The following is a 27,866-nucleotide window of genomic DNA, read 5'->3' on the forward strand; positions in this document are numbered from 1 at the left end:
GAAATTTAAAAATATTTATTTCTATAGGTGATATACAGGCTTATATTTTACAGTTCAACTAGAATAACATTTGCCAAAACCAAATGTATGGCATCTTTAAATACCAACATTTACAGACCATGCCACACACATTTATAGCAAGAGAAATATATAACTATTAGCATCATCTTATTTGAATAGTATAGTATTAAATTATTCAGTGAGATGAGATTTGGAACACAAACATGGTCAGTGGAAGAACACTTTCTGAATATAAGCCAATGTGGCAGATGCCTGAGTTCCCAGGGCCTTGGACTCCTTGCTCTTTTATTTCTTCTCATTCCAAAAATGAAGGCTCCTCAGGGGATAAACCTCTTCTGGTCGTTATTGAAATGACGGACTATCCACTGTTTTAGTGGCGAGTTCCCCTCACAGATGAGAAGATGCTCCTCCCTGGAGCTATTGCATCATCTGGTCATGTTTCTGTGAGCAGCAGTGTGGCTCTGTGTGACTGGGTGAGTCTGTGCTCACTTTGGAAGGAGCCCAAATGTGGACCACATTATCAGTGATCAACCTAGGTTATGTATGATCTGGAAGTTCTGTAGAGATGAATGTGTCCTCCCAAAAGTTTCTGGTGGTGGTTTGTAACTAGAGGTGATAGATTGCTATTCAAGAGCCAGGATTAGTCACCCAAGAACAAATGGTCATCCTCTCCCATTATGAGAACTGGATTGCTGCTATACTTTCTATAATCAAGCCATAGAGAAGCTTCATCATTATAGAAAGTGTCATAGACAATACACGTCTATCTGAGCATTGTATAGTCTGCCTCTAGAAAAAATTTCAAACTCGATAATTGGTCAATCTGTTGACAATTTTGCAAAAGTTTAACCTTTACTTAACTTTACAATCTTGTACAACACTGTTATTACTTCCTTACTGCCTTTTAATTAAGCAGCTTTCTGACTATGGATGAAATGAAGTTAAATAGAAGCTTTTACAGAATATCTTGGCAGATATAGTGTATATTGCTAGACAAATAACAGTTTTGATTTGCATTTTTTAAATCATTTCAAATGACACACTTATTTTGAAAGACGTACCCGTTTCTTAACATAAACATGCTGTATCTTAGAAGCAAATGAACAAGCTTATGAATAAAATGAGCAAAAATAATTTTCTTTATAACCAAATGGCAACATCTGACTTTACATCCTGGAATTCATTGTAGGTAAATGAACGCGATCGTCTTCTGAGATTTGTTGGTCTCTGTGATCTTCCTTCTGTCAAGTCTAAATAGATGTCAGATTTCAGAAAACGCATGTAACTGTCTTGTTCCATGAGCTGATATACTCTGCTTTGGGCAACATCAAAACTGTGGAGGGTGGGTTGGGTGATGCTCTTGGAGATGATTTCTTTGGTGTGAAAATCAAGGTTAACCTGGATAATAATAACAACAATATGGTAATTACAGTCAGTCTCCTTAAGTAAACACATTGAGAAACAGAAGTACAGGACTGATTCCAGGTCAGACAGGGCAAACTGCACTTGGATGCCAGGTGAGTTTTCTGTTGTGGGCCTAGGAATCCAGTGATTCATTCTGGGCTGTCATTTCATTGGCTCTTCTCTTCCTGTGAGCCTGTTCTTTCGGTCCCTGCTAATGCAGCATCATGGACCATTGAACTGGTACATACCCTAGAGATCATTAGATTCAACTCGTTTTCAAAGTGGAAACTAAACTTTGTAGAAATTAAATTATTTTGCCTGAAGGTTAACAGTGTGTTTGGGACATATTTGGGATTTCAATGTGAGGCTTTTGCTATATTTCAGTGCTTTTTTCATTTTATTATATACCTATAAGTACACGTGTGTTGAAAATGCCTATCTTTTAAAGACATAAAATCTTTAAGGTTTTTTATCAAAGTGCTGATGACATATTTGGTGGTAAATTTTTAGTTTTCAGGTAGGTTTCTTCCTTTTCTTTGATGGGTAACACCACATAACCAGCTGCCTTTGTTTGCATGTGTGCATACTCAGTCACTCAATCCTGTCCCATTCTTTTAAGACCCCATGGACTGTAGCCTGCCAGGCTCCTCTGACTATGGGATTTCCCAGGCAAGAATATTGGAGCAGGTTGCCACTTCCTCCTCCAGGGAATCTTCCCAACCCAGGGATCAAACTTGAGTGTCTTGCATCTCCTGCATTGGCAAGCGGATTCTTTACCACTGCGCCACCTGGGAAGCCCTGCTTTTGTTTACCTGTGTGTAAGTTTGGCCTTGGGGAAAACAGGATAATACGTTGAAATACAAAACAGATTGAAACACACTGAAACTAGGAAAATAAGTGTCATTTCATGCAAAATGATGTCTATACAGGCAATGCTACTTCGTGGACAATACCAATTTATAGTCAAACAGAAATCTTAACAGTGACAGACTACAAGTTCTATCCTTCAGTGAAAAGACTCTATTTATTGATCACATACTAGAAATATAGAAACTCTAATTCATATTCAAGGATAATCAAGTAATACTTGATAGTTTATTAGCCATTTTAGTAATTCTTTCATACAGTTACCTCATACTGAGCTTGCAATCAAAAAAGAAAAAAAATCATAATTGCTTTTTCACTTGATTTCATTACCACATTAGGTTTAGCTTATCTTTCTATTATGAAATTTTCTTTTCATCGATCTTAAGGTATGGGGATGATAATTATAGGGCAACTTAAACTTTTTACAGGTAGGTGAACTAACATTAAAATAGTATATGATACAAGCTTCTTGATTTCTCATACCTTCACCACGTGTAAAAATGTTTAGTGTCTATAAGAGGTTACTTGTGCTGTGATTAATATGATAAACAAATAAACCTTAATGTTCACTCTTAGTCTAGAATAAAAATATCTCAAGGAGTAATTTCAATTATACCTTTCTTTCCATGGCAGTATCTTTATTTTTATTTATCTTATTTATCTTATAATGCATTCTGTTTGTATATAGAAACCTATATACAAGCATATCTCAGAGATGTTTTGGGTTCCCTTCCAGATTACCTCAATAAAGAGAATATCTCAGTAAAGCAAGCCACACAATTTTTTGGTCTTTTAGTGCATAAAAAGTTATGTTTATGTGATAGTCTAAATGTGCAGTAGAATTATGACTGAAAATACAATCTACATACCTTAAATAAAAATACTTTATTGCTAAAAAAAAAAGGCTAACCATCATCTGAGCTTTAAGCAAGTCGTAGTAGTAATATCAAAGAACACTTATTACAGATCACCATAATAAGCATAACAATGATGTAAAAGCAAGAAATATTGCAAAAATTATCAAAATGTGACACAGAGACAGGAGGTGAGCCAATACTGTTGGAAAAATGGCACTGATAGATTTGCTCAAGGCAGGGCTGTCACAAACCTTTAATTTAACACAGTATCTGCAAAATGCAGTAAAAGTGAAGGGCAATAAAATGAGGTAGAATGTACAGAAGTACTGATTTGATGAAGTCATATTCTCTCAAAAAGTTTTCAAACAAATGTACACTTTTACAATCATCTTTACCTCTTGTGGAGCGTCATTCTGTATAAATTTCTCATATATTGCTTTTGCTTTACGAATTATTTGTTGAGGGTCTTTGCTTTTCTTGAAATCTTCACAGGCTACCCAAAATTCAATGTTTTCCTCACTGAATTCAGTTTTAAGAAATCTGGTAAAAGTCTCCAGTCCATCTACCAAGAAAAGACATGACATATTTTAACTATACAATATTCATTCTGAGAAAACATATTACTTTATATTAAAGTTTATCATGACTGTTAGCAGAAGAGGTGTGCTGTCTTCTCTCTCATTCAGGGCAGTAGCACACATCTTGGTCTCCCCTGATGGCTCAAGAGTCTGTCTGCAATGCAGAAGACCTGGGTTTGATCCCTGGGTCAGGAAGATCCCCTGGAGAAGGGAATGGCTACCCACTCCAATATTCTTGCCTGGAGAATTCCATGGATAGAGGAACCTGTAGGATCTATGGGGTCACAAACAGTAGGCAAGACTGAGTGACTAACACTTTCACTTTCTTCATTACACAGCATACATCTGTGTAATGTATGATAGTTGTTTTTCAGTTGTTCAGTCATAACTGACTTTTTGAGACCCCATGGACTGCAGCACGCCAGGCTTCCCTGTCCTTCACTATCTCCCGGAGTTTGCTCAAACTGTGCATTCAATCAATGTCCTTCCCTGTCCATTGAGTCAATGTCCTTCCCTATTCTTCACTGTATCCCAGAGTTTGCTCAAACATGTCCATTGAGTCAATGGTGCCATCCAACCATTTCATCTTCTGTCACCCCCTTTTCATCCTACCCTCAATCTTTCCCAGCACCAGGGTCTTTTCCAATGATGGACCATGTATGAATTAGCTGATTTCTTCATGACTATGAAAAAGAAGTACCGTTTCTGTTGAAATAAGTCCAGTATCAAGCTTAGACATGAGTAACAGGGATCTTTGGGCTTTCCTGGTGGCTCAGTGGTAAAGAATTGACCTGCCAATGTAGGAGACATGGGATCAATCCCTGGGTAGGGAAAATTCCCTGGAGAAAGAAATGACTATCCACTCCAGTATTCTTGCCCGGGGATCCCATGGACAGAGAAGCTCTGTGGGCTACGGCCCATGGGTTTGCAAACAGTCGGACATGACTGAGCATGCACATACGCTGACACTTGTGTCTCTTTCAGCCATACCTCTCCCTGGGCTGTGTGTGGTAGGGTTATTCTATACAGCCACGGAGCCGTTCCAGCTGGAGACCATCACAACTTCTAGACCATGCTTCTTAAATTCAGGGCCTTAGAATTCTCTGTAAAAAGGACTTTGTGTTTCCAGGATTTACATAGACTCTGCCAAGTTCATCCACCAAAGGCACCTGATCCAGTGGAATGCACACTCCAAGGCTTGGATGTGGACAGGACTTGAATTTGCATGCTAGGGTGCTCACCCAAATGTGATAGGAGGCATCTCACAGTGTGGCACCAAACCATGGGTGGAAAGTGAAAGAAGGCAGGCTTTGCTATTGGGGTAGAACTGAAAAGAGTATGAGAATCTTAAAATCAAACTTAATCTGCCAAGTATCAAAACAGAAGGATAGAGTATCTGCTTTTAAAGGTTTATTAGCCTGATCTATAACTGTGGAGAAGGGGACAACAGAGGATGAGATGGCTGGATGGCATCACCAACTCGATGGACATGAGTTTGAGTAAACTCCAGGAGTTGGTGATGGACAGGGAGGCCTGGCATGCTGTGATTCATGGGGTTGCAAAGACTCGGACACGACTGAGCAACTGAACTGAACTGACTGATAACTGTTAAGCATCTAGAAATGTAGTATGGGGCCTCCATTTTCACTTTTGTCCTGAAACCCGTGAACATTAGGGGCAAGTATCAAGTCTTATGGAAGACTGCTAGGGTTCAAGTTCTTGTTCAGCTAGTGACTATGTGGGATTGCCTTGTGGCTCAGCTGGTAAAGAATCCACCTGCAATGCAGGAGACCTGGGTTCGATTCCTGGGTTGGGAAGATCCCCTGGAGAAGGAAAAGGCTACCCACTCCAGTATTTTGGCCTGGAGAATCCCATGGACTACATACAGTCCATGGGGTCACAGAGTTGGACACGACTGAGTGACTTTCTTATCTTATCTTAGGTGGTGTTGCGTGAATTGCTTTTCCTTTCCGTGACTTGGTTTCTCAGTATTAAAATGAAGATAATGATAGCATCTGCCTGATAGAGCTGTTTAGAGAATTAAATGTGACAAAATGTGCAAAGTGTGGTTAAAACAGAAACTGGCACATAGTAAGTACTCTGAGTTTTGATGGTGATTGTGATGAGGGTATTGATGATCTTGATGATTAAAATATTTTTAAAGCTCAATTAGGTCAAATTTCATAGCTAAAACTGTGGCAGACTCAGAATTCAACATTAAGACAACCTGATTTTAAAACTAGTTCTCTTTCAATTATTTACAATATTCTAGTCTTTTTGACTTACAGATATTTTTTACATTAAACTTCTTTGAGAAAATTGTATATTTACATGTAGTCATAGGACATAAAAGAGCCCATGTACCCTTTACCCAGTTTCCACTGATATAACATTTTATAAAACTGTAGTAAAATATCATAAATAGGATAATGATACTGATATAGTTAAGATATGGAATATTTCCATGATTACAAGGATATTTCCTGTTGCTTCTTTACTGTTATACTCACATTTTCCCCATATCCAACCCCTCCTTAAACTTTAGGAATCAATAATCTGTTCTCCATTGTAATAATTTGTTTAATTCAAGAATATGATATAAGAGGAATCAAGTAGTATATATTGCTTGGGGTGGCTTTTTTCATCTACTATGACTCTCTGGAGAGGCATCAATATATCAATAATTTCCTCCTTTTCATTGCTGTGTTGTATTCCATGATGTAGATTTGTTTAACCATTACCATTGAACTATTGAAGGCTTTCCTGGTAGCTAAGACAGTAAAGAATCTGCCTGCAGTGCAGAAGACCTGGGTTATATCCCGGGATTGGAAAGATCCCCTAGAGAAGGGAATGGCTACCCACTCCAGTATTCTTGCCTGGAGAATTCCGTGGACAGAGGAGCCTGGAAGGGCATACAGTCCATGGGGTCACAAAAAGTTGGACACGACTGAGCGACTGTCATTTTCACTTCCACTTGTCATTGAAGGTTTTAGGGAGCTATTATCAATAAGGTTGCTATAAACATATATGTATACATCTTTTAATATAGACATATAAGATTTTATTTCTCTGGGATAAGAGAAGTGAATCTGTTCAGCCATATGGTATTGAAACAGAGAAGAGGGCATTCATTGTAGGAGCATTAATAAAATGTTCCTTTTAGATTTTTCGATAAATTCTCACAGTGGAATTCACATTTGAGTTGGATACAATTGATTCTTAGTGATCTTTCTTTAGATTTGTTCTCCACTCATTCAGTCACTAAGTCATGTCTGTCTCTTTGCAACCCCGTGGACTACCGCTCACCAGACTTCCCTGTCCTTCACTATCTCCCAGAGTTTGCTCAAACTCATGTCTGTTGAGTTGATGATGCCATTCAACTGTCTCATCCTCTGTCACCCCCTTCTCCTCCTACCTTCAATCTTTCCCAGCATCAGAGTCTTTTCCAACGAGTCAGCTCTTCACTTCAGGTAGCCGAAGTGTTGGAGCTTCAGCATCAGTCCTTCCAGTGAATATTCAGGGTTGATTTTCTTTAGGATTGACTGATTTGATCTCCTTGTTATCCAAGGGACTCTCAGGTGTCTTCTCCAGCACCACAGTGTGAAAGCATCAATTCTTCAGTGCTCAGACTTTTTAGTGATCCAGCTGTCATGTGGTTGTGGCTTCTCTTTCTGCTCTTACAGGTGAGTTATTACAAAAGGAAATTGCAGGAGGCATGAGTTCTGTCTGGATTTCTCACTTGGCAGCATTTGATAATAACAATAATCCTCCTTTTTGAAATATTCTTCTTCCTAGGATTCTAGGACAGCATACCTCCTACTTTATACCATCCAATCACTTTAATGTAATTGTCTGCTCTGGCTTAACATTGTTTGTTCCCTGGTTAAATGTGATGTTCACGGGGATTCTTTACAGTCTTCTCCTTTTTGTCCCCTCTTTCTATTTCCCTTTTTTAGTCTATTCTCCTGTATCTTCTTCTTATAATATTTTCCCTGAAACTCCTTTCCCTCTTACCTTCCTCTGTATTTTATGCATATTGCTGGCACCTACAGGCAAGATAAGGTGTTACAAATAATCTTGGAAAACAATAAAGTGTTTTTGAGTTAAATTTAATTTTAATTAGAACAAAATAATTTTAATCTCATCATATGAAATCATTAAAAGAAAATTTTCTCTTAACCTCAGCTTTCTCTGGCTACTGATCTATACCTTCCCCCTTGCAAATACAAAGTCTTTTGAGTAAGCTTTATACAGTTGTTGGTCTCTTAATCCCCTCCACTCATTTACTTCCCTAAGCTCTAAAGTGTGGTTTCTACTCAACACTTGGCTTAAATAATTTTTACCAAAATGACTTACTGTTATATTCAGTGGAAAACTTTCTTACCAATCCGTATATTACTTCATCTCTCTATGTCAGCAGACAAAGATATGTTTATAATTTTTCTGTAGCACTTACACTTTTGAGTTTCTTCTTTTTCCTCTGACTGTTGCTTTTCTTCAGAGTCCTTTGGACAGCAAGGAGATCAAACCAGTCATGAGCTAAATGAGTCATGATCCTAAAGGAAATCAACCCTGAATATTCACCAGAAGGACTGATGCTGAAGCTGAATACCTTAGTCACCTGATGCGAAGAGCTGACTCTTTGGAAAAGACCCTGGGGCTGGGAAAGACTGAAGGCAGGAGGAGAAGAGGACGACAGAGGATGAGATGGTTGCAGGCATCCTCAACTCAATAGACATGAGTTTGAGCAAACTCTGGGAGAGAGTAAAGAACAGGGAAGCCTGGCGTGCTGCAGGCCATGGGTTTGCAGAGTCGGACGTGACTTAGTGACTAAACAACAACAATTGCCTTTCTGAATACTTCTCAATTTATCCTTCTTCATTCTTCCATTTAATTGTATTTCCAGGACAATTACTTCAACACTCAAGACAATGAATATGCTGATGACTTTCAGAAATCATCTCTAGCTCAGATCTCTTTCCTGACCTCCAAGCTTATATTACCTGATAAACACCTTCACTGAATTTCCCACCAAAATAATCACATCACAGCTGAATTCATTATCTTCACCCCAAAGCTTCCCGGAATGTTTCCATTTAATGACACCATCGACTCAACATCATAACCCACAACGCTGACATCCTCACAGATCCCCATTTTTTTCTTCTCAACCCAATTGATAATCACATCTTGTCAACTTTATCTCCTTCATATATCATGCATCTCTCTTTTTTAATATTTAATTATTTATTTTATTTGGCTGTGCTGGGTCTTAGTTGTGACATGTGGAATCTTTAGTTGCATGTGAGAACTCTTAGTTGCTGTATGTGGGATCTAGTTCCCTGACCAGGGAATAAACCCAGGCCACCTGCACTGGGGGCACAGACTCTTAGCCATTAGACCACCAGGAGAGTCCTCCTGTCTTTTCATTTTAATGCAATCTGGAATTACCTTTATTCAGATCAGGATAATCTTTTACATAGCTAATTTTAACTACCTTCTGTTAATAATTGATGATTCCATCTCCAGTCTTCTCTTGCTTCCCTCTCTCCCAACCCTCCACTTTCCTAGTTTATTATCCACATTCTAGTTAGTAATATCTTTCTAGAGTACAAATTTAAATATGTTTCTTCACTGTTTAAAATTTTCCAGCAATGCCTTATTCTCTTTCCACTATCTTTTTCACACTTTAAGCTCCAAGCATAGTGAAATAACTTAGAGTTCCACTCCTGTGCCATTTTCCCACATGTCTTTAGCTTCTATTGGAAACATTTTCTCTTCCTACTCCAATTTTATCAGTCAGGTTTCATCAGGTTAGTCTGTATCAGCCATTGAGGTTTAAATCTGGAAACATTTCACCAGTCTTTCAAGGGTAAGTTGGTTGTCCTTCATATATGACTTCCTGTTACACTGGGTAACAAATATTGTGTGCAAAGTTTGCTTGCTTATTTTTGTTTCTCATTCTATATTATGAGATTCATGAGAGGAAGATCCTTATCTTATTTGCCAAAAAAAAAAAAAAAAAACAAAAAAAAACCCTCAGCATGAAGAAAACACTCAATTAAGCAATAATTGAATACAAAGGAAAAGTACAACATTTCATTAAAAATACAAAAGTTCTAGGGTATGTTTTTGTTTATTTAATGAAATATCAGTTCTAGAATACTTTTTAAAGAAATTGTCAGAGCCAGGAAACATTAAACAGCAATAAACAAAAAAAACACAAAGAATCTCGTCCAATTATACATATGGACACCAAAGATATGAAATTAACAATATATTAGTCCATTTAAGAAGTCAATCCTTATTTTAGTGTGATGCCTTTAAACATTTAATTAATGTTCTAATTTCAAGCTTGTCAAGCAAAAATCTTATTACGGTTTGGCTCCTTTCTTGAGTGCACAGAAGAGAAGTGGCTACCAGTGACAGTTTTATTTCTGAATCTGTATTATTAAGAAATATCTACCTCAGCCTCATGAGTTTTGCCAAAGCGAGCCTCTACTGAGTGTTGGGTCCTTCTTGACATGCTCATATTCAAGTCTGCAAGGTTAGCTTTTTGTGGAAAATGCCAGCCTGTGTGGCTTCAGGTAAGTTGACAAGCCTTCCTGGAGGTACATAGCTCCATTTTGGATATCACTGTGGGTTATTCAAGCATATTCCCAATTTTTTTGTCAACTATTTTATCAAATAAATTTGTTGTCATCCCAAATTTCCCACCGAGCAACTCATTAATTTATTGAGAAAAAAATATTTATTGAGTGCTAAGTATTTCCTGGACGCTGATCTAGGTTTTGGAGATCCAGTAGTGCTGAAAATGTTTCATCATGTTGGGACTTGAACACATGTGCCAGGATTTGAACTGGACCAAAACCCTGCTTGGGACTCTAACTCACATGGCTGGGACTCAGACCCAGCCAAAACCCACAGTAATGAAACTCGGGTTCTTGTCTTATCACAGTGATAGATAAGAAGTGGTTTTGTTCAGAAACACACTCCATAGGTAGCATGGGCCATCACAGAGGGTGAGTGAGCCTGTGAAATGTGGCGTGGTTAGCTTTTATGGGCTGGCTAATTTCATACGATAGTGAGTGGGATGTGAAGAATTGACTCATTAGAAAAGACCCTGATATTGGTAAAGAATGAAGGCAGGAGGAGAAGGGGAAAACAGAGGATGAAATGGTTGGATGGCATCACCAACTAGCTGATATGAATTTGAGCAAGCTCAGGGAGTTGGTGATGGACAGGGAAGCCTGCCATGCTGCAGTCCATGGGGTCTCAAAGAATTGGACATGATTGAGTAGCTGAACTGAACTGAACTGAACAGAATGAGTGGGTGGGTTATTCCAACTCTTTTGGAGAAGGGGTGGAGATTTTCAGGAGTTGGGTCACTGCCCACTTTTTGGTCTTTTGATGGTGCCTTGGAACTGTCATGGTGCCTCTGGGTGTTTCATTTAGCTTGCTGATTGAGGATCAAGGTCTAGTTAAAGTTGACTTGTCTGCCATCTTGGACCCATTTGATTCTTATTGGTTTTTGATGTGTCCTCAGGCTATGTCATTCTTTCAAAAGTTGTGCCCAGCCCCCTTTCCTCCCGTTTCAGTACCCAGTAGACAAAACCCTTGCTTTGATTTTTAAACTAGAGTCTCACCTTAAAGAGAAAGAGATATTGCATTCACACTATAAAAAAGAAGAGGGCCATAATAGAGTAACAAGAACCAAATTTGCCTTTTGACAGCATATAACCATAAAACCTATGGATGGCATCACTGACTCAACGGACGTGAGTTTGAGTAAACTTTGGGAGTTGGTGATGGACAGGGACGCCTGGCGTGCTGCAGTCTATGGGGTTGTAAAGAGTCGGACACGACTGAGTGACTGGAGTGAACTGAACTGAGCCATAAAACTAGACAAAATATCAAAACAGTCATTTTCACAGAGTATAACTGGCAACAAGGCCTGGGAGCAGTGTGAGAAGAGAAACATATGAAGTGACCCCTAGGTTTGCTCTTCCTTTTTACATGAGAGTGCATATAAGGCTGGAATGGATGCAGATGGAGCTCAATAAAGTTAAAAATCTTGTTGAGGAGGCAGGAATGAGTTTGGGGATCATAGTATGTTTGGAATTTATGGGTCAGGGTAGTAAGAAAAAATAAATATGCAAAGGGTCCCTGGATGTCTACATGCAGGTTCTCTGCCAATTCTTGGCTGAGGGTCACACTGTACATGGGCAGGGTAAACTCTGTAAAGCCCAGAAGAGTGTAGCTGCTATGAGGCTGACAGGTAAATGGAGATCAGGAATTTGTGTAGGTATGGGAGGCTAGAGTTCTGACCCAGCCATAATGGAGACACCCCACCAAGGTCATGTTCTTGTCTAAATACTATGCCTAAAGGCAAAGTCTTTGTCCTCAAACTAATATACATTGAAAAGAGATTGGTTCTAAAGATCAAACTGATAAGATATAATCAAGGGGATCCACCAGTGATTTAATCAGAAAAATAATAGCATAATCTAAGACAGCATAATCTAGACTTCTATACCTTCCTCCTTGCTCATATGCAATAAATATTTATTAGGAATGCAAGAAATACCTAATGTGACCTATTATCAATAACAAAAGTAGTCAAGAGACCACAAGGTATCTGAAATGTTGGAAATTGGACTTAGGATGTTATAAAAGCTATTATTAATATGTTGAAGAATGTAAGGTTTAAAAAAGACACAACCAGTGGATAGATGCAAAAATGCAGCAGAGAAATTAAACTTATATAGAAAACAATCAAATGGAAATTATAGAACTAAAATGGAAAATATTTGAAGGAAAAAATTCATTGGATGAGTGTGACAACAGATTAAAGACTGCCTGAAAAGATCAGTAGACCCAGAAGATAAGTAGGTAAAAATTATTTAATCTAAGGATAGTAGGAAAAAGTCACAATTAGAGATATAGATTTTAATTCTATCCACTCATAAATTTATAGAACAAGTAGTATGTTAATGAGAATATATAAAACCTGAACATCAACTAAATTGACCTAATTGATAACTATACAACATTCTACCAGACACATCTTTTCAAATATATGAGGAAGATTATCCAAGATGGAAAACAAGCTAGGATGTAAAATGAATTTAAATAAACTTCAAAAAATTGATATCTTACAAAGTATGTCCTTTGCCCATAAGGGTTTTAATCAAAATCAACTAGTACCATAGCTATAAAAGTCCCCAAATATTTGGAAATAAAATTATACATGTAAATAATTTATAGGTCAAAGAAGAAATCACCAGAGAGATTAGAAACTATAATTATAAAAATATAGCACATCAAAATTTGTGAAATATAGTTTAAACTGTATTTATGGGGAAATTTACTGCATGAAATGCTGTACTTTACTAATAAAACATGGTCCAAGTTTCTACTTTAAGAAGCTTGAAAACCAGAAGCAAATTAAGACCTCCATAAGTAGAAGGAAAAATTCATAAAAACATAGCAGAAGTCTATATAAGAAAGCAAAGCACAGAGAAAACTTACAAAGCTGAAAGTTATTTCTTTCCAAACAGAACCCCAAGTGAGGCTGTTTAGTAGTAGGAAGCAAATGAGTGGTATTATCACAGAATCTTAGAGATATTACAAAGACAGTAAATACTACGAATGACTTTATGTCAATAAATGTAATTTAAAATGGGAATATTATTTAAAAAAAAAAAAAACCTATCCAAATTGACACTGAAGTGGAAAATCTGCAGCTCTAATTAACAAATAGATCTTAATAATAAAGATCCCTCCCCTCCCCCTCAAAAAAAAATCTTTGGGCCCAGATTTGGTGAATTTCATCACAAATGTAAGAAAAAAAATTATAATCTTACATAACTTCCAGAAAACAGTGGAGGGATGAATAATTTCCTTCTTATTTTCAGAGGAGAGAATAACTTTTAATACCAAAACTTAAAAATTATAACATGAATACCACCTCAGAAATAAAAATTAAGAAAGAAAAAGGAAAAGAAAATTATAGACCAGTGGTCATAGTTGTAAAGATTCTGAACAAAATATTCAGCAATTTAAAGAGGGAGAAGCATATATTCTAGCATTAAGGCTAAAAAAATTGTGAAGTAAATGATAGCTTTCTTTGTCTACTCAATTCATTCTCAACTTACATTCATTTCTTCTATTCACTGGTCTCTAGAAGTATTCTTCATTGTCCATAGTTATTTGTAATATAATAAGTTCCATACAGAGTGAAGCAAGAAAAATGGATATGGTAGAATTATGGCGATAGCTAAAAGGGTTTGCATTTATAACATGTTTAGAGGTTTTGAGGGCTGAGTGCTGTTTATATGCGTGATTCCATTTAGTATTCACAACAGATGTCTGGAATATATCCTATGTTCATCTACATAGCTGAGGAAACTGATATTCATATAAATACAATTGTCCCAGATCTCACTTTTCAAACAAACAGTATTGTAGAAGTGTAACTTTCTCTAGAAGGCAACATTTTCTGTCAGAGGTAGAGCGACGGTCCTCCAAAGAAGTCCATGCCTAATTCTCAGAACCTGTGAGTATGTTACCTCACTGTGGAGAAAATACTCTGCTAATATGATTAAGATTAAGGACCTTGAGAGGGGGGAATTATCCAGGCAGACCCAATCTAATCACTCGACCCTTCAAAGTGGAAGAGGAGGGCAGAGAAGTGTACTAGAGAGGTGCAGTGTAAGGAACACTGCTACTGCCCTCCAAGATGGAAGAAGATGTTCCCAAGCCAAAGAATGTGGTGGCTCCCAGATGGTGAAGGTGACCTTAATTAGAGCAGGATTAAGGAGACATTGGTCCAAAATTTCAAAGAACTGAGTTCTGTCGGGAACCCAGGTGAGTAGGAAAGGGATTCTCCCCCAGACCTTCAAAACATAACAAAAGTGTGCTGACACCTGAGGTTCATGCTACACTCCTGACCTCCAAAACTACAAGATAATATGTTTGTGTTGTTTTGAGTCCCTAAAGTTGCCATCAGTTGTTACAGCAGCCACAGGAAACAAATGCAGTCCTCAAATCATGTGTTGTATATCACCGTGTATTTCTTCTATATCTGGAACTTGTCCTCTTTGGCATGAAGCACTTTTTTAATGTTGAAAGCAACTGTTTGATTATATTAGAGAACCAGGCACTTAACGTGAGAAATCAGTAGCCAGAAGTGACACAACCTACAGACATTCCCTCTTAGGTATGGAATCTCTCCAACCACTACCCTAATGGAGGAGCCATGTAGGTCTCTTCTACTCCACAGCTCCGTCCATCCGTGTTTGCACTGGGATAAGGGGAATGTCTGCCGTTTCTTTCCCTCAGTAAATTGATCCGGAGCGCCAGATGTTAGCGGCTAAACTTTACTGAAAAAACTAGGAAGACGGGCAAAGGTCAGTCTCCATAAGAATTTGAGAAGGCATCCCAGGACTGACCTGCAACCCAGAGCTTGTCCACAGTGATTAGATGCTAGTAAGATAATTCCTGGTCAAGCACAACTGTCTTAGGAGGTCTTAGTGCTGAACGCTTCCTGGATAAGTCAACAAATTCTAGTCGCTGAAAAGTAGGAAGAACGATCAATGTCGGTGATATTGAGCTACTCTTTTTCTTACTTCTCCGGCACAGTTAGTGTTCGATTTTCAAGATTTATTTCTCTTGCTGAGTAATGTGATTTGCTCAGAATGTAGCAGGGACATATAAGTGGATAATGATTCCTTGAAGCTTTTTGATAGATTTTGCCCAGATACCTAAAAATGTGTATATTTCAGAGTAAAATTAATGATTTACTTCTGTTTTTATTATTTTTAAGCCAAAATAGCTGTCAAAGTGAACACAGGGGGTCGGACGTATGGGTTCTACCCTGGTTTGATGACCCGTTAGCACTTATAGGGACTGTGGTTCCTTAGTGTATTCTGATTTGATTTTCCTTTCCACAACTCCTTTCTCCCTCTGGAGCTCAGAACCTGAATGTCTGAAAAAGCAGTTTGACTCATTATTATTGTGGAAGATTACATTCCTTTAATTTTTGAAAACTACCATCAAAGTGGCAACCTTTCAAGACTTCGGGTAAAGCTGGAGCCCCAGGCTGATGACTTTAGAAAACAGGCTGAATAAGCATCATTTGGCTACTGGTTGGCAACAGTTTGAAAACTTCTTTCTGTTCTATTTATGTGACTGAAAGATAGTTTTGTTTCACAATCTCTGGTTTTACTTTCTGTCCCTCTTCCCCCTTCTTCTCTAATAATCCTAGAGAAACTAAGGCACAACAGGTCTTTCAGCCCCTAAATAAAAACTGCAACAGAATGTTGGCAACATTAGGTGTGTGAAAGCAAAATCACAACATACACAACCATCTGTAGACCAATTGGCTCAATCTAAACTTTAGACAATTATTTAGTCATGCCCCAGCTTCTGGCCAGAACTTTAAAAAAAATATATTGAGAATTCCCCTTGATGAATTTTTAATGTAACCAAAAACCACTGCTTACCACCCATACTTCCTTCCCCTTTCAAATTTCTAAAATGCTTGCCCTTTTGTCCTCCAATTAACATCCACTTTTTACTGGATTGAATACTAAATATATGTGTACTCTCTTAATTAATCTCTCATAATTATCTACATTCTTTGCATTTTTAATAGAATTCTGAAATTTTTAAATTGCTTGGTAACTGCTATAAAATAGATTTCCGAGGAGAATCCCTTGACTAGTTATCAGGAGAGACAGCACAATGATTGTGAGAACATGTTCAGGTAACTGTAAGAAAGCAAAAGTGGTTACGTGCAAAAGTGCACTCTGATTTTTCAAAGCCTGTCACTGGGTGGTATTGCTCTGTTCCTGGTGCAGATACTGCCTCTTCCCCTTTTGTTCCTAACTGCTCCTCTGTTACTATTTAAATGGAAATTAAAGCAAAGTTAGCAAATAAAATGCCTTACCACAGAATGGTCTGTTCCAGGTCAGATCTAGATTGGAGAGAGGCAACTAAGAATATGTTTTATTGGGTTTATGAATAAAGTTACTTTGACCCCAGTGAAGGAAAAGGCTTTTTTTGCATTTTATTCTATCCATATATCACATGGAAGCATGGACTAATCAGTTTTTAAATACTAGATTATTCTTAAAGCCAGTTGATAAATGACTGTGACAATTTTAGGAGGAAATGGCTATTATTTTCCTATTAATAAATCTCAAGTATAATAAACTGTTTTTTATATTGACACCTAAAGGGGATCATCCATATGCCAGACAACTGAAAGTGTTACTCATTAAAAATAACTTCCTTCATCTATCTCTTAATTGTTTGTGAAACACCTAGTATGAACCTGAAAACTGTAATATAAACTGAAAAGGCAATGATATTAATTACAGCAGCTGCAAGTTTTGAGTCTTTTATAAGTTGTTGGTGCATTGCTGTGTGCCTTTGATTAGGGAAGTTCCATTTAATTTTTAAAAATTTATCTTTTTGTTGAAGGATAATTGCTTTACAGAATTTTGTTGTTTTCCGTCAAACTTCAACATGAATCAGCCACAGGTGTACATATATCCCCTCATTTTGAACCTCCCTCCCGTCTCCCTCCCCATCCCACCCCTCTAGGTGGATCAGAGCCCCTGTTTGAGTTTCCTGAGCCAGACAGCAAATTCCTGTTGGCTGTCTATTTTACACATGGTAATGCAATTTTCCATGTTACTCTTGCCATACATCTCATCCTCTCCTCCCCTCTCCCCATGTCTGTAAGTCTGTTCTCTATGTCTGTTTCTCCACTGCTGCCCTGTAAATAAATTCTTCAGTACCATTTTTTCTAGATTCTGTATATATGCACTAGAATATGATATTTCTCTTTCTCTTTCTGACTTACTTCATTCTGTATAATAGGTTGTTTAAAGCTCAACATTCAGAAAACTAAGATCATGGCATCTGGTCCCATCACCTCATGGGAAATAGATGGGGAAACAGGGGAAATAGTGTCAGACTTTATTTTTTGGGCTCCAAAATCACTGCAGATGGTGACTGCAGCCATGAAATTAAAAGATGCTTACTCCTTGGAAGGAAAGTTATGACCAACCTAGATAGCATATTTAAAAGCAGAGACGTTACTTTGCCAACAAATGTCCGTCTAGTCAAGGCTATGGTTTTTCCAGTAGTCATGTATGGATGTGAGAATTGGACTCTGAAGAAAGCTGAACACTGAAGAATTGATGCTTTTGAACTGTGGTGTTGGAGAAGACTCTTGAGAGTCCCTTGGACTGCACAAGGAGATCCAACCAGTCCATCCTGAAGGAGATCAGTCCTGGGTGTTCACTGGAAGGACTGATGTTGAAGCTGAAACTCTAATACTTTGGCCACCTCATGCGAAGAGTTGACTCATTGGAAAAGATCCTAATGCTGGGAAGGATTTGGGGGCAGGAAGAGAAGGGGACGACAGAGGATGAGATGGTTGGATGGCATCACTGACTCAATGGACATGGGCTTGGGTAGACTCTGGGAGTTGGTGATGGACAGGGAGTCCTGGCGTGCTGTGATTCATGGGGTTACAAAGAGTTGGACAGAACTGAGTGACTGAACTGAACTGAACTGAACTGAGGTTCATCCACCTTATTGGAACTGACTCAAAGGCATTCCTTTTTATGGCTGATTAATATTCCATTATGTATATGTACCACAATTTCTTTATCCATTCATCTGTCAATGGACATCTAGGTTGCCTCCATGTTCTAGCTATTGTAAATAGTTCTGCAGTGAATATGGGATACATGTGTCTTTTTTGATTTTGGTTCCTCAGGGTACATGCTTAGGAGTGGGATTGCTGGGTCACATGCTTTTATTCCTAGTTTTTTAAGGAATCTCCATACCATCTTCCATAGTGGCTGTATCAATTTACATTCCCACCAACAGTGCAAGAGTGTTCATTTTCTCCACACCCTCTCCAGCATTTATTGTTTGTAGACTTTTTGATGATGGCCATTCTGACCGGTGTGAGGTGATATCTCATTGTAGTTTTGTTTTGCATTTCTCTAATAAAGAGTGATGTTGAACATCTTTTCATGTATTTGTTAGCCACCTGTATTTCTTCTTTGGAGAAATGTCTGTTTAGGTCTTTTCCCCACTTTTTGATTAGGTTGTTTGTTTTTCTGGTATTGAGTTATATGCTCTGCTTGTATATTTTAGAAATTAATCCTTTGTCAATTGTTTCATTTGCTATCATTTTCTCCCATTCTGAGGGTTGTCTTTTCACCTTGCTTATAGTTTCCTTTACTGTGCAAAAGCTTTAAGTTTAATCAGGTCCCATTTGTCTACTTTTGTTTTTATTTACATTACTCTAGGAGATGGGTCAGAGAGGATATTGCTTTGATTTATGCCATCGAGTGTTCTGCCTATGTTTTCCTCTAAGAGTTTTATAGTTTCTGGTCTTACATTTAGGTCTTTAATCCATTTTGAGTTAAGAGTAAGTCCTGTTCTACCCATTTATACAGATGAAGAAGCTGAAGTTCAGATAGTTAAGTTGCCCTAAATCTTACAGTTGGAGAAAGATGGTACAAGGATTTGAACCTAGGTTTATTTGGATTACAATTATAGAACATTTATCACTCAAGTGCCATAAAACAACAAAGTCTTGACTGTTGAGGAATATGGAGATTAACAGGCAAGACAGACATGTATAGACCAAAGACTAAGGAAGGAAAATTGCAGGGGTGACTAACTCTGGTGTTTGTGTGTGTGTGCACCTCAGCTGTGTCTAACTCTTTGCAACCCATGGACTGTAGACCACCAGGCTCGTCTGCCCAAGGGATTTTCCCAGCAAGAATATTAGAGTGTGTTGCCATTTCCTTCTCCAGGGGATCTTCTCCACCCAGGGATCTAACCCATGTCTCCTGCATTAACAGGCAGATTCTTTACCACTGTACCACCTGGGGAACCAAATTGCTTAAGATTGCTTTTAGAAGCTTTCCAGAAATAACGTAAGTGCTACTTAAATATCATCCTTTAGGAATCCACAGAGCACGAATGAGTGTTAGCTCTGCACAGTCGCTGTGCTTTGAAATATCATCCAGAGCCCTTTGTTACTGTGCTTAGTCTTGAGCTTGACACAGACATTGGAAATGAAGTCACAGCATCAACATTAGGAAAAGCGCTATGTGCTACAAGTGCTTGTGGCGAGTTAATCATGAGTGAATAGATTTTGTTGGCATAATACGAACATAATAGGGAAGAATAAATACTAAATAGAGAAACAATGATGAGTGAGAAGAAAGTTCATTTATTTAAAACTTTAAGTAAGTGACTTTTTAAATAATTGTATGCCATGTTGTGCAGGATTATCCCAGCATACTGGTTATTTCCTGTTTCTCTAGGCACTTAGAGCAGCTGCATAAAGTCAGGTCACAATGGAACCATTTCTCACACAGAAGCAATAACTTACTAAAGAGTTCTTCAGAAAGAAGCAGTGGTGATGCTTCTGCCAGAAGTGCTTGATGGAACCTGGGATTAGAATTCGCCCTGGAAGAAGCTGGCTCAGTGTGCCATACAAACAAAATGCTTGTAATTGCATGCTTCTAAATTGAAACTCTGGCATCTGTTGGAGTATTTTTCTGATGCCAAGAAACCAAATGAAACAAAAAGTCAAGAAACTGAAGCTGAAAACCCAAGTACAGTGTAATATGCTAAATACTAGGTTACCTTGCTTCTCCTTTGATATTTGGCTTTTGACCTGCTGCAGAATGTTGTGGTTACTTTCGCAATATTGATGTATTTGTGTGGTCCATTTATGATTTAGACTGGACTTTACCTTTTGTTTTTGGCGAGATCAAGTAACTGCTTGTTTGTTACAGGTCAGCTTGATTCAGAAATTTAACTTTGCAGAACCCTGGAATCTCTTATCTTGCAGAACACCAGTAACTGAAAATTGGGAAGGGTAACTTGAAAAACCACAAGGTGAAAAGTGTAAGAAGTGCTCATTTCCTTGCCCAAAGGAGAAGTGAGCATTTCCTTGTAGCCTTTACTCCAAGTCAGTGATACATATTTTCCACAGTATAATCAGCTCATATTGTTAAATCAAGGGGGTGAGATGATTTACATATTCTACTTTTATCTTATCTTGTTATGAATTATCCTCAAAATGAAGCTTAGTATAATCACAATTTAGGGTGCAAGAAGTCCAAGCCAATACTTGTTAATAAAAAGGCTAAATAAAATGGTATTATTTGTAATGGATGGAAAAAAGGAAATAAACAGGCATGTTTTTTCTTTTTAAATTGACAGAGACTCCCTTCACAGGAAATAAACTTCTATTTCAAATATTAAGTATCAAGTATATGAGATGGTTAGAAAATCTTTCTATAATCAATCACTCTTCCATATTCTAGATGTATGTCCATAAAATCCTGCAAAACTTCTGATAAAGTTTATCAGCAATAAAGTTCAAACTCTAACCTGTTACCTTCTCCAAATCTCGCCCCCCCATTTCTGATAGATAAAAGGCACTATTATGTTCTTATTAATACAGAACAAAATCTAGGGGTCTTTGACTCATTCTTTTTATTCATCTGTTTCTTCACCATCTCACTTTACAACATCTATACACATTCAGTCAGTCATCAAGTTCATCCGTTTTCTTTCCAAAACAGCCCTTACCTTGAGGTTAACTTTGACATTTGTAACAGCCTTGTATGTAGTCCTTAACATATGCATAGAATTCTACCTTTCTGTCCATCAGAGTAAGACTTCTAACTAACAAACTCTTCTGAAATTTGTTCACAACTTGATTTTCTAATGTGTCTGTTCACTACTCTGCCTCAATGAAAGAGACCTGTTTACTCTCCTAGGTTACATTCAAATCGCTTATTTCTCTGGCCTTTTTCCTGCCTTTTTCTCTACTCAAGAATAACCTTTCCCTCTGCCTGTTGAAATCTTGCACACATCTACATAATTTCCATTTAATGCTTTTCTAAAGCCTACATGAAATATGAAATGCCTAAAAAATAGGCATTTTTAAAAACAATTGTTTTCAAAATTTGTCATTTTGCCAATTGTTTTGCATGTGATGTTATTCAGCAGCAATGTTTTACTTTCAAAACTGTCTTAAGCAAAACCATATACACATATGCATACAAATACACTTACATGTGTGAGTGTAATATTTATATATGTATACAATTTTTTTGGAATTTATTGATTTGCTAAGTTCTTATTGGTAACATTTATTTTCATAAAGTCCATAAATAAGAAGACTGATGACTAAATTTGAAACTGATGATTATGAACAATAGATAGTCTGATACTGATTTTTGATTGATTCCTTTTGTTTTTCTTAAACTATATTATTGATATATATGAATAGCATTAAATTACAGATTTTTATTATTTATTTTGCCATTTCAGACAAATCTGTCAATCAACAGGGAAAGTAGGGAAAAATTATCCTAATATCTGCATAGAAACACATGAGGAACAAAAGTAAAATTATTTATGGACTGTGTTGTGTTAGATTTACTATATAACATGTTTGAGTCCATTTATTTTAGATGGTCATTTGCTTTTAGGGTAACATTTACAGAAAAGTTAGGAAGCTTGGAAAGAGCTGCCTCACACCACACCTGCAGTTCCCTACTATTATTAACATCTTATATTGGTAAGGTACATTTGCTACAATTAATAAACAAATACTGATTCACTATTATTAAATAAAGTCTCTACTTTGATTATATTTCCTTGGATTTTATGTTTTGTGCTTTTTATCAATTTTAGGAGAATTTAGTTACATTTTAGGAATGAAAATTGAATATAATCGTGGAATTATCAAAATACTCCATGGATTCTTTGGTTTCTGTGGAGCATAGCAAAAACAATGTTTTTTCTGTTTAGTCTTGTCTGTCTATTATCTGTCATCCTCAGCCACCCTTTTTCAAATTATGTTTCTCAATAAAGAATTATGTTCTCTCAGTTCACTAAATAAATTTCACTGTTTAATGCCTATGCCTGTGTTGGCTTTCTGCTTGGATGATCTCTTTCTCTCTTTGTCCAGCTAGTGAATTTTTTATTAATCCCCTAAAATCTAACATAAGAACCATCTACTCTATGGCTCCATTCCTTAAAATGCCAATAATTACTTTATTTTGGTTTTAGGATCGGGCGTTTTTGTCAAATACTCAAATTTCTCTTGTATTTTGTTTTGACTTACCACTTCACTCCTTATTTGAATAAATTTAATACACTTCCATTTCCTTTGTATAGCTATGACATACAGAATTTGAGAAAATTATACATTTAACTAAAGGAAAATCCTATAAAATCTGATAGAGTGTTTTGATGTGTGTGTATGTGTGCACATGAGTATAGGAACTTTGCTTTTTTTTTTTTTCTTTCTGGCCTACAGTTAAGTCAATAGAAATGAGCTGAATTTAACCATTGCAACCATGAGAATTTCTAGGTGACTATTGTAAGTTTTATAGTTTAATATTACAATAAGATTTGCAATTTAGAAAAACTGGATATGGGGGATTGATGAAAAGAATACCATTAATATAATTTTTTGCAAGTCCAATATAATTTAATTAGCACTTTGATCATGAGCGATAATAGTTCCTCCCACTGAAATTTAACCCTGTAAGTGATGTTAATACAGCTTGGATAAAGTGTTGCAAAACAGAAAAAGATTATTATAGAAAAAGATGATAATTTTTTTTATAATAACAGAAACCATTTACATTTGAATAGTGTCAAACAGCTATTGGTTTCTTATATATCATTTAATCCTGAGAGAAATTTATTTATATTGGCACTAAAGACGTTGCTATCTCCATTTAGAGCTGAGGAAGCTGAATGTAAAAATGATTAGGAAGCTTAACTAAGGTTATACAACCATTGTGTTACAGAAGAGAAGTGAAGTGAAAGTCACTTAGTCCTGTCTGACTCTTTATGACCCCGTGGACTATACAGTCAATGGAATTCTCCAGGCCAGAACACTGGAGTGGGTAGCCTTTCCCTTCTCCAGGGGATCTTCCCAACCCAGGGATCAAACCCAGGTCTCCCATATTGCAGGCAGATTCTTTATCAGCTGAGTCACAACGGAAGCCCTACAGAAGAGAACCAGAACTCAGATCTCTAAAGGAACCCGGGACTAACATTTTTCCCAGCAATAGATCTTGTTCTATAATTCAAGCACTTAATATTTATCAGGTGATGTGCTGGGTTTGGAGATCCACATATGAAAAGTCATGTTTCCTTACAATAAACCTTCAAATTAGGGGAAAAAAAAAAAAGTGAATTCCATTTCTTTTTTTTTTTCCTTCCCTGACTAACGAAGAGGCTCAAGAGCTGAGTTGTGTCCAAGTGTTGGAAATAATAGAGATTAAAAAAAAGAAATAAGTTTTGGGAGGCATGAATTACAGAGGAAAGTTTCACAGAGGCTGTAATTAGATAAATACCTGAACTCAGTCGCCATGGAGATGAGAACCGGAGGCAAGTTTGACATACATTTGGCAAGAATTTTAACAAAAGTCAAGACGTGACTGGATATTGGGAATGAAGAAAAGTGGGTAGTTGAAGAAAGCTGTTCACATTATTTTTCTTCAAATAGGGAGTGATAGAGCACTACAGTGAAATGAGGGTGGAGTAACACATTAACTTTTTTCAGCATAAATTTCCTTTCTTACCAGGCTCTCCATCATCACTGATGACATCCTTGCCTAAACCTAAGCCCTGATTTCTCTACCTATATTTTTCTTTCTCTGAGTCAATATAACAATTCAGAGGCAGAATCTGTTTTCATTGGAAGCGGGAGAGTCTTCGGGGATTGTCTGCAGAAATAGGATTCTCTGTCAGTAAACTCAGGAGAACGTGAACTAGTCACCAAAACCTTATGTAGGGTGAAGAGTTAGGGATGAGAATACTGCAGGACATGAAGGCAGACTAGAAAAGTTGGTTTCAGTGAACAGTGCACAGTACCTGGGGCTGAATTACAAGTACTGAGCTCCCAGCTGACCCAGCAATAGGAGCACCTGCTTCCAGTAGACACCGCCGATGCGGAAACCACGGACAGTGCTATAAACAGTAGTCAGCCTGAGCTAAGTCAAAGAATGAGGTGAGGGATAGAAGGACTCGGGTATACAAATAAAAGTTGTGGACTAGACGAAACCTGTGGCTATTTGGCAGTGATAAAGTGTTGCTTTTTAAGCAGACTCTGCTTGCTTTAGTGTGGGGAAACAATGAACCCTGTGGTTTTTTTTTACTTCATTGCCTACTCAGCTCAACCTGTCAATTTTCCTACCTGAAAGAAATCTGAATAAAGGCAAGAAAAAAATTGCTTACTCACCTGGTGCCTTATAAAAGTTTGCTCTTAAAAAGTAGCAATTCTGGCAGCCTGTTCTTAACCCTTGCTTGAACAAACTCAGTATTTGTCCTTACTTTGCATCTCATCTACAAAGTTCCACCTTAAATGCCCATCTGAACCTCAGCTCCTCTGCAAAATTCTGATGACTGATTCAACCAGTGAACATTTATAAAAGCAAAACAACATCTCTTCTCATGAAGGTTTCTAAAATGTCCATCAAGAGGACTACTTTATATTTTTTGTTCACTTAACAATAAAAATGACATAGATAATCTGGGATTTAATAAAACCAAATTTCTCATTCACAAATTATAAACACTGAAAATTTTTATTCATCCAGTGGATGAAACTGGATGAAACTATTCATCCAGCACTAAGAAATATTTCATCCACAAAAAGTAGTTTTTAATAGCATAAAAATATTTGAAAAATACTCTTTATTTTTAAACAAAAATACTGTTTATTTGTTAACTAGTCAATTATTTAGTTATTTTTGTGGATCAGAAACTCAGATTGCTGTACATTTTCAATCAGGCTAAATTTTTATGACAGCCTGTTTTTGTACAGTTACACACAAATTTCATATACTTTTCCATTAAAGAATAAAGTATTTGGGAAAAATAGCACTAACCTTTATGGGAAAGCAGTTTTCCAAATGATTCACCCCATTTTATTGCTTCTTCAGGGGAGACTCTGTTTGAGAAATAAAATGTTTTATACTGGAACATGCAGGAAGTCTATTTATATATCTGCTGCAACATATGTTATCATACTGCTCTTTTCAGTCATATTTCACAGGATTTCTCCTTTGATTATTATATGAAAGATCAAAAATATTAGTCAAACTTCTTTTGGATTTTGTCTATCAGATGATGTATTAAAATAACATTATCCTGTCTTGAATTATTTTATTTTATAACAGAAAAACTAATCATATCTTCAGTTAAAAACAAAGAAAAAGAAACCAGGTCAGTTATCTTTCTTAATTCAGCAAATAGAAGAACCTAAACTGACAGTATCTTTTAGTCAAACTTTTTTTTTAAACTGCAATTTCCTTGAAACTTTTACCACAATATGCAGCAATTTTTTTAAAAAAGCTGATACAGGAAGTTTGACTAATGAAGCTTTAAAGGTGTAAGAAATACGAAATGTTTAATGCAATAAATGTTTTAGAATTGATAATTGAGAGAGTTGAATATATTTGTCTTATATCTTTTATTGGTCATATTTTCTGATTGGAAGAATTTGTATTATCCTAGTATATAAGCTTATTCCATTTTCTTTTTGAACTAAAGAAATGGCTAAAAATGACAAAACATCTCTTTGTGTGTTTTACTTTATATTATACTGAGGGCATTTTTTCCGAAACACTGAAGAAAGAGATGAATAGCACTTTTCAGTGACATTGTGCACACTCTTAATGAGTATTTCATCAGTTTATAAGGAGTAAAATATATCATTTAAAATTGACAGGCATATAATTTTAAAAGAGCATCTTTAAATTTTTACGAGATTATTTAATTCAAGCTATTAAAATAGTTTAATTTTATGGAATATTTCTAGTATTTTTGAAATGAGATCTCTAACCTTCCTTATATTACTGTATAATTTCCAATAAAATAGGAATCCCTAATTTCCTCTTTCTTAAATCTTTAATGATAGAATCAGCAAAATGTCCCCACAAATAATTACAAGTTATTCACCTTGTTTCTTTGGCCAATTGCCCAGATCTACTGGAGGGAGTATCATCATAAAACACAGGTTTCTGCACCAGAAGACTTAGCCTATTTCTTTTTTCCTTAGCTCTGTAATGAAAAGGCATTAGCTTCAGGACAATTTGGATGACAATTAAAATCTCTCTTTCTGACTGTCAAACAGATTTGTGACTGGTAATCACATGAACACCCTTTCTCACCCACCTCCACTCCTGACACACTCACAGTAGTCTTCTCGAGAGTTTTATTTAAATACTGTGTTTGTGGAGGAATTAAGATAGCATATGTGAAATATACTTGTTTCTCCCCACCCCCCATGGCTATAAAATATTTGAGATTATATTTCAGTAAGTATTATTACTGGTTCTTCTGTGTGGTTAAAATTTTTGGACTTAAAGAACACTTTAGATTTAACAATTGTTTACTCCTAATAAATACTTTCTTTCAGATGTAACAGTACGATCAATATATTTTCAACCAGATATTTTAAAAACAAGTGCTAACGAATATTCAACGTCAATCATGTTTTTAAAAGTAAAACGCTGATTTTTAAAATTATGGTTTTACCTGATTTTGGCTTCTTTGCTCGTTTCTTCTTTTCCTGAACCGTGTATTAACTTGAAAATAGTTTTTTCTTTTGGTTCGCACATACTTAATTGAGAAAAGAAAACCAATGATGTTTCCATCTTCTCTCTCTAAAATGAAGAGATGTCTAATTTATTACATCTTTCACTTGTTAATGTTGCTCCCTCGTTACACATGGTGGAGTAAAAAGTTATCTCGATCTGTCAGCAACAGTTAAAAAAAAAAACAAGAGCTTATGTTTCTGCCTCTGCAAAAATATAGAACTGAGGAACTAAAGTACAATTCAGTCCAGAGTTGTTTAGGGAAATGATACTACAAATTTGCAAAAGGCCTCTTGGTCTCCAAGATAAAGACGAGTATTACCACAGGGCCACTTCTCTTTCTAGTTTGTGCAACTAGATGATGCTTTAATAGACTCAAATGACACTGTCATTTCCCACAGGAACTTTTTGAAAAGGACTTTAATGTGTGTAGTATGCGTTAAAATGTATCGGGG

At 36.7% G+C, this 27,866-nt stretch overlaps 1 protein-coding gene across 2 annotated transcripts; it reads right to left on the reverse strand.

Annotated features, from left to right (window-relative positions):
* On the reverse strand, positions 1–27,688 carry RGS18 (regulator of G protein signaling 18). 2 transcript variants are annotated; one of them, XM_061160031.1, is made up of 5 exons: positions 27,353–27,683; positions 26,774–26,875; positions 25,702–25,763; positions 3,545–3,711; positions 1–1,419 (listed from the first exon to the last, which is right to left on the reverse strand). In XM_061160031.1, the coding sequence occupies exons 1-5, from the start codon at positions 27,469–27,471 to the stop codon at positions 1,162–1,164; spliced, it is 708 nt and encodes a 235-aa protein (XP_061016014.1). In that variant the 5' UTR covers positions 27,472–27,683; the 3' UTR covers positions 1–1,161. The 2 variants fall into 2 exon arrangements, with proteins under 2 accessions (XP_061016014.1, XP_061016015.1); XM_061160032.1 differs by lacking the exon at positions 26,774–26,875 and having other exon boundaries at positions 27,353–27,688.
* Between the last annotated feature and the right edge of the window lie 178 nt (positions 27,689–27,866).

This window comes from Dama dama, chromosome 14, assembly GCF_033118175.1.
Source record: "Dama dama isolate Ldn47 chromosome 14, ASM3311817v1, whole genome shotgun sequence".
NCBI lineage: Eukaryota > Metazoa > Chordata > Mammalia > Artiodactyla > Cervidae > Dama > Dama dama.